At 50.5% G+C, this 7,717-nt stretch overlaps 1 protein-coding gene across 2 annotated transcripts; it reads left to right on the top strand.

The window, feature by feature from the left end:
- Positions 1-6: 6 nt before the first annotated feature.
- Rflnb (refilin B) lies at positions 7-6,467 on the top strand. Of its 2 annotated transcripts, none has more exons than XM_004635356.2 (3): positions 7-228; positions 2,987-3,096; positions 5,164-6,467. In XM_004635356.2, exons 1-3 carry the CDS (start codon positions 13-15, stop codon positions 5,492-5,494), a joined length of 657 nt encoding a protein of 218 aa, XP_004635413.1. In that variant the 5' UTR covers positions 7-12; the 3' UTR covers positions 5,495-6,467. The 2 variants fall into 2 exon arrangements, with proteins under 2 accessions (XP_004635413.1, XP_023575796.1); XM_023720028.1 differs by having other exon boundaries at positions 2,984-3,096.
- Positions 6,468-7,717: the final 1,250 nt, after the last annotated feature.

The raw sequence follows: 7,717 nt of genomic DNA, 5'->3' as shown, positions 1-7,717 counted from the left end.
ACGCGCACAGCCATGGTGGGCCGGCTCAGTCTGCAGGATGTCCCTGAGCTCGTGGACACGAAGAAGAAGGGAGACAGCGTCCTGGACAGTCCGGACTCCGGGCTGCCTTCCAGCCCGAGCCCCAGCCACTGGGGGCTCGTGGCCGGGGGCGGCGGGGGCGGCGGTGGGGAACGCGCTCCGCCCCCCGGCGCGCTGGAGCCCGACGTGGCGGCGACCCCCGCGGCCCCGGTGAGTGCTCCCTCCCCCGCAGCTCCGCTCCCACACCGTCTACCCGCGGCTGGTCCGGGGAGCCCCCGGCGGTGTCTGTGCCACCACCCGCCTGTCGAGACGGGGCGGGAGCGCAGCGAGAACCTTGGCCAGCTGGAGCCGGTGGCTGGAAAATTGTCATCGCCTAGGAGGCGCGGGAGCCCTGGGAGAGGCGAGCCGCGGTCTCCTCCCTTCGAGGTGGCGGCCCCCGGGGCTGCCAGGCTGCGGCTCAACCGCATTCCTGCCCGGGCGGGGCGGGTGGGGCTCCCGGGACACCAACGGGGAGCCTCAGCCTTCCCTTCCCCCTCCCGTGGGCCCAACACCCTGCGGCTTTGCCCGTAGCTGGCAGCAGCTCCCTAGGCCTGCCTTCTCCTGGAAGGTCCCGAAAAGGGGGTGTGCTCCGGGCTCCCCGATTAAGAGAGCAAACAGGCCAGTCTTTTGGGACCTTTGAGGCATCCCAAGATCCAGACGCCAAGTGGTCCCCCTTATCCTGAACACCGCACCCGGTGAGTGTCTTGGAAAGACTTAAATAGTGGCTGGAATTTTTAAAGTATTAATCCTTTTATTTTAAAACTTATTTACAGAAAAAAAAAAAATACAAGTTTGTTTTGCCTACGGCGTGGCTCAGATATTGGCGCTTGTTACCTTGGCTCAGAGTTCAGGAGAGGCCAATCAGTGGAAGCGCAGAGGAGGGTGGGCTCAGAGTACTTCAGGGGTTAGGTAGCGCCCCTCCCCCTGCGTTGGAGGCAGTGTTAAGAACCTATAGTAGAGTTTTGATGTATATACCCTTAGTGACCCACTGACCTAGTGTCTTGGCTGGTGTTGGGCACTGGTCTGTCTTGTAGGGCAGTACTTGCTGCAGTTTGGTCTTCAGAGCTTTGTCCTTCTGTCCTTTCTAGCTTCATCCTCCACCTGCCCTAACATGGGCCAGACACTCACAGCAGCGCTTCTGGTGTGATTCCCTCCACTCCAAGCATGGTGCCTCTTACCTCCCCAAAAGTCTCACTGGCTCATTTGATGGCCAACTCATGGCACCTCTTCTGGGAAGCCTTCTAATGCTTTTCAGAGCCCGTGGCTTCCTCTCCATTTTGTGCAAGGATCTGTCATAACCTCTCCTGTCCACCCCATGACTGCTCCTCACCTGGAGGCACAGGGAGGGTTTGTTAAATGGTCAGGGTTGAAAGAACAGAGAAGGTGGAACTAGGGGAGTGTGTGCAGAAGGCTGTTGTGTGAGTGTTGGATTGTAGCCACCTCCTTGTGCGGCCAGATCATCACATATCCCCTCAGAACTGCCTGGGAAGTGTCCCTGCTTTTGGAGGGTCTCTGCAGCTGGGGGGCCGGGGGACAGAACAGACCCACTGTCATGATGTGGAGGCCCACACCATCCCCTGACCTTGGTTTGAGCCCACTTCCCTTTACCCACACAGGCTTACTAAACTCTCTCCCTAAAAGCTCAGGAGCTCAACCCCCAGGACCCTCTGCCTCTCCTGTATTGGTCCCCTTAGGGTCTTGCATTTTTATGCAGTGCCCCAACTCCACACCTTGTTCTGGTAGCATGATACAGGGTTTCACAGCCGATGTTCTAGAACAGTTTGCCTCTTATCCAGGTTGGGTGTGGGACTGCTGCCTCCACATCCTGGCCAAGTGTAGCATGTTCTCTCAAATTAGGCAAAGAAAATGACAGATCCTAGAAAACCAGGGAACACAAGGACTGCTGAGGTCAAGCTCTGCACAGTGCTTAGCATGGATCATATTGATCACAGAGGCCAGGATTCCCGCCAGGAGACTGCCAGGATGGAACTGTCTCCTGTTGAGTCAGAGCACCTGTGGCTTTTTGGGGCTAAGGATTGCTACCCTTCAGTAGGCTTTGCTCTGGGGCGCTGAGTTTTCAGCATAGTGGAGGCAGACAGAGACCTCTCAGTGTGCCTCTTATCCAGGAGACTGAGTTGTATGTAGATTCACCTGAGGCAAAGGAGACGGGAGGGGAGGGCACTGAATCTGATTTGAAAAAAAGCCTGATGATAGTTCTGTTGGTTTGGTTTTTCTACAATGTTGAGGCAACAGTAACAGAAGGGGGAGGGGCATTTGATTGAGGGTTCTGGAGTGCTGGGCTCCAGTTCATGGAGGCTTTCTCTCCACATTTCTGCTCTTGTGTGGTGGCTCCTAGGTCTGGCCACCATCCTGATGCCGAGATGGAGTCTGTTTCCTCTTTTCTGCCTTTTACAAAACTACAGTGAGAGGAGACACACTGCTCCTCCATGTGCAAGTAAGGGGAGGATGTAGTGTGACTTTTTTTTTTTTGTCTTTTTAATTTTTTAAATTTTTGTTTTGTTTTGTTTTGTTTTGTTCCGTTTTGTTTTTTGGCAGTACCAGGGATTGAACTCAGGACCCTGCACTCACCAAGCAGGTGCTTATTCTACTGAACTATCTCCCCAGCCCCAAGTTTTTTTGATATAGGGTCTCACTATGCAGTTCAGACTCATAGTGATCCTCCTGTCTCAAACTCCCGAGTGCTGAGATTACAGTCATGTGCCACCATGCCCAGCAGTGAGAATCCTCTGAGGGCACAGAGTGCATTCAGACTCCACCTGGGATTTGAGCCCAGGCTTTCTGGCTCCTGTCCAGTGCTCTTCCCATACCCTCCCTCGTGTGCCCTGATGCGGGGCACAGACCTCAAAGGGGAGGGCACCCACCCAGCGCCTTGTGATAGCTCTAACCATCCACTTCTCTGTCCTAGAAGAATCCAGCATCTCTCCCCAGTGCCCCGGCAGCTGGCTGCTCCCCGAGGCTTTGCCCACTGTCTTTTGGAGAAGGAGTGGAGTTTGACCCCTTACCACCGAAGGAAGTAAGGTAAATGTAGCAAGTCTGATATTTCTTAAATTTTCTCTTGCTGTTCTAGATGTGATAGCCTATTATTTTAAAAATAGTTAATTATGGAAATAGGCCAAAGACTATAGTATGGTGGATAATCTTTCAGATTTTTTTCCCCTGTATTTTAGCCAATTAAATTCATGGACATTCTTTTTTGTTTGTTTTTTTGTTTTTTGAGGCAGGGTCTTACTGTGTAGTCCAGGTTAGCCTTGACCTTGTGATCTTCCTGCCCCAGTTCCTGAGGGCTGGGACTGGCATAATGTGCACACACAGATATACTTTCTAAAGTGAAAATGAGATCCTGTGATATATAAAGTACTACAACTTTATGCACTTCAGATATCATGTTCATCAGATGCTAAAATTTTTATTGAATATTGATCTTTCTGGGAGCTCCCCACCCAGTCCTTTCTTCAAGGTGCTGTCACCTTGTCTTCTGTTACTCTGTCACAGGACAAGTTCTAGTCTTCCTGTGAGAATGATCTCATTCAGGTTTATCCAGGGGCACTGAGAGGCTCTGTGAAAACTGTCTTTTTAGAGAAAGGAATTGTAACTTTTAGTGACTGGGGGATTTGTAGCTGTAGTTTCAGTAGCATTGACACAAAGGGGCCTTTGATGTGGAACAAAGAGAGGTTTATGGGTTTAGAGGTGAGCAGTTTTACCTTTTATTCCTGTAGAGCTTGTATTTCTAACAAAACAAGGATGTGACTTCATAACATTAGTTTCCACCAGCCTCTCTGCTACCTGCCCAAGGGGAGCAGGCATTCCCACCAGACTCCCAGAACAGAACGCTGGCTCCTACCTGAGCAGGGGTAGCAGCTGTTAGCTGTGTCTCTACACGATGCTTGTGCCTAGTTTAGTATCTATAGAACTACAATCATAATGTAGTAAAGTGCTTCTTTGAACCCCCAAATTACCAAAGGTCTTAAAAAATAAAATAGTTGAAGAACATAAATGGTAACTTATTTGATAGAACTCAAGATTATAGTTGGCTTTCGGTGATGAAGATCAGGTTCCCGAGTCCCTGGGTTTGGGAGAAGGCCAAGGTAGAAAACCAAATGCTAGGCTTGGGTACAGCCTAGCTTCCAGAGTCAACGCTCATTATTTCTGAGTTTCTGGGTTTCTTCCATTTCTCATTAAAGAGCCACTCAGTCGCTTGAGGGAATAGAGAAGCTGCCCACATAGAGAGAATCCACCTCATTCTACAGTAGTCACTTGTCACTTTACGACAGAACCATATTCAGAGCAAATGTGTTAGGCGATTGATTTTGTCTTTGTGTGAACACCATGGGGTATATGTACACAAACTAAGAAGACAACATCATGAGGCCATATAATCTTGTGGGACTGCTGTTGTAGGTGTGGCCTGTAATTACTGTGTTGACATTCTCCTTCATGAAGATGGGCCAGACTTTACAGGAAGGGGCAACTGAGGCTTAGTTAGGTAAGACCACCTGATAAAAGGCCCTTGCTTAAATCAATTGGAGCAGGATCCAGGGCCTGCAGGCTGCAGTGAGACGCAAATGCAGGGTAAGCCTCGGAATCCTGCTCCCCTACACTGAAGCCCCAGCTCAGGACTGGCGTAGCTCAGTAGTAGGGCACTTTCCTAACCTGTGCAAGGCCCTGGGTTCCATTCCCAGCATCATATATGAATAAATCCAAGCTTTGCCACCCTGTGGCACTGTGTCTTTTGTCTCTGTCACTTGCTTTCCTCTCCCAGGATTGTTAAGAAGACTGAATTTGATTTTTTGTTTTGTTTTGTTTTCGGAGCCAGGGATTGAACTCAGGCCCTTACTCTTGCCAGGCATGCGCTTAGTCAACTGAGCTATCTCCCCAGCTCCTCTGAATTTGATTCTATGATAAAGTGCTTAGAAAGATTGTACCCGGCACAGAATGAGTATGTCAGTTCTGTGCTGCTTCTCACTGGCATAGCCACATTTCAGTATTTACACCCCACTGGACACTCAGGGTCACAGGCAGCCATACCCCTTTCTGCATGCCTGTAGCTCTGAGAAAAAGCTTCATTCTGTCTGATGTCTCCCCCAGGTACACTTCCTCAGTCAAGTATGACTCCGAGCGCCACTTCATCGATGACGTGCAGCTGCCCCTGGGCCTGGCAGTGGCCTCCTGCAGCCAGACGGTCATCTGCATCCTTAATTGCACATGGCGCAACTACAAGGCTGAGGTGCGCTTTGAGCCCCGCCACAAGCCCACACGCTTCCTCAGCACCACCATCGTCTACCCCAAGTACCCCAAGACCGTCTACACCACCACCCTGGATTACAACTGCCACAAGAAGCTGAGGAGGTTTCTGTCCAGCGTGGAGCTTGAGGCCACCGAGTGCCTGGGTGGCGACTGCCTCTCGGATGAATGCTGACTTGCATGGGCTGGTTGGGGTCGGACCAGCTATTGGCTGTCTGCCCTGGTCCCCAGACCACCCATGTGGGCCTTGCACATCATTCCAGCCCTGGAGGAGTTGAGCCTGGGATACCACTGAGTCCAGTTTGGGAAGAAGAAAAAGAAGCACTGCATCTTATAATTATTGAGCTACTTGGCTTTGTTTTTAAATTTTCAAATTATCTTAAAAAGGAGTACATTTCCTGGTTTGCTGCTGCAGTTTCCCTGAAGTCTCCATAGGATAAGAAAATAAAAAGACGACTAGAGCAAGAAGAGAATGACAGTAAATGGGACCAGGGAGCCAGTGGTGGAGGTGGAGGTGCGCTCTCTCTCCACAGCTGTGGGTGTGAAGAACAGGTGGAAAAGTCCCTGCGATGGGAAAGGCGGCTGTAAGAAGTTTCAGCCACAGACATCTTCACTGCTACAAGGCTAGAGCTAATTCAGTAAATTGTGAAACCCATATGTGTTCAATCTGTGGAAAGTTGAGTTCCATTCCATTTTTATTTCTACTTCCATTTGTATTTCCTGTTAACTGAAACTCTTGGAATTCTCTAGATCTTTTTCACGATATCAAAAAACCCCAAACCGCAATACGAGATGCCTTTGGGGGAAGAAACAAAGGCTCCCTGTGTTGCTGCCTGCCTCGGATGGCCAGGTGGACCCATGGCTCTGTTTGGGGGCAGCACAGGGCCAATGGCTTCCGTCAGATCCCCAGCGGGTGGGGTCTACCGCCTGCTCTGGCTCTGCCCTCGCACACTTGGCATCTGGTTAGCATCTCTGCAGGCTTGTGTAACTTTCTCAATAGGTATTTTGGGGTTTCAAAATACTTTCCAATTTTTTTTCATGAGGCAGAATGTAGCAGAGGGCTCTTTTGAAAGAAATGGCTTTTTTTGTGTGTGGTTGTTTTTTTTTTTTTTTTCTAAACCGGGGATTGAACTCAGACCCTTGTGCTTGCCAGGGAAGCGCTTATTCCACTGAGCCATCCCCCCAGCCCCAGAAATGGCATTTTAAAAGAAATGCTTCAGAAAAATACTTCCTAGGGCTCTTATCAGGGAGGTTTCTACTCTGGATTGCCTCACCTCAGACCCACTGCTGGTGGGAAGAGGTGACTGCAGATGCTTCTGGTGCACCAGTGGCCATGAATAAGTATCTGGATGGACTTGTCTTGGGGACTTTGGTGGTGTTGAAATTGGGGAAAAGTTGGGTCTAATCCAGCTGCCCAGAAAGCAAGGATTCTTGCCCCCGTCCTGCCCCTGGGTTAAACTGAGTTCAGGGTAGGGAAGGGTGGCATAATTCAGCCAGCACAGCGTGGTCACTGCAGCAATGGTAGCCATTTCTTTTCCGCCACTGTATCCATGAAAGTGACCACTGTGGAGCCCACCAGATATAAGTTGAAGGTGTTCCTGAGGCAACTGTGAGCACAACCATGCTGGCGGCCGCAGCAATAGAGACCCCGCTGCTGCTGGGCAGGTGTGGACTAGGCTCCCTGCTCACTGGCCCTGGCCACAGCCCTGGCCCATGCTTCTCAGCACCTCCTGCCAATCTGTGCAGTGCCTGAGTAAGGAAAGTGGAAGATGGACTTTCTTCCAGTGCTGGAAAGAACAAATCGTGCATAGTTCCTTTGAATGCATCCAAATTATGTCAAGTGATCCTGGGTTACAGAAGGTTGTAAGTCCAGCCTCCTGCTTTATCTCCAGGCTTCTGTGGATGGCTTCCATCTGTCCTGAAATCAAAACTGAAAGCTGTCTAGGTCCCCTGGAGCTATAGCAGGGGCTTTTGTTATGGTGAAAGCAGGTGCAGTCCTGGTCACTCTCACTCTCAAGTGGAGTCGCTGAGGGCCTGGAGAGTTACATTGTCTGGTGTCCTCGGCAGAGGACAGTGCTGTGTTCCTAATAGACAGTGTTTCCATGCAGCTGGTTTGCCAGGGTGCATCTCAGCAGGCACCCAGCCTTGGGAGCCTGTCATCTCCTGGATCATGGACAGAGTGACAAGTACTGGCTGACTTTGGAAGTGCAAATCACACAGGGTATATTAGTAAACGCGGATGTTTCTATTTGATTTCCTGATGTTGTCATTAAGTGATAAGTGTAATTCTTAAATTACATGAGGCGAATGCCAGAGGCCCTGCGCTGTCCGGGTGGAGAGGAGCGCTTGGATGCGCTCAAAACCCCACGGTGGCAGTGTGGCCAGAGGAGCATTTGTT

Source organism: Octodon degus, unplaced genomic scaffold (assembly GCF_000260255.1).
Source record: "Octodon degus isolate 3935 unplaced genomic scaffold, OctDeg1.0 scaffold00072, whole genome shotgun sequence".
NCBI classification, from domain to species: Eukaryota; Metazoa; Chordata; class Mammalia; order Rodentia; family Octodontidae; genus Octodon; species Octodon degus.
The sequence above is the reverse complement of the archived record's forward strand: the minus strand, read 5'-3'. Positions and strand labels throughout refer to the sequence as shown.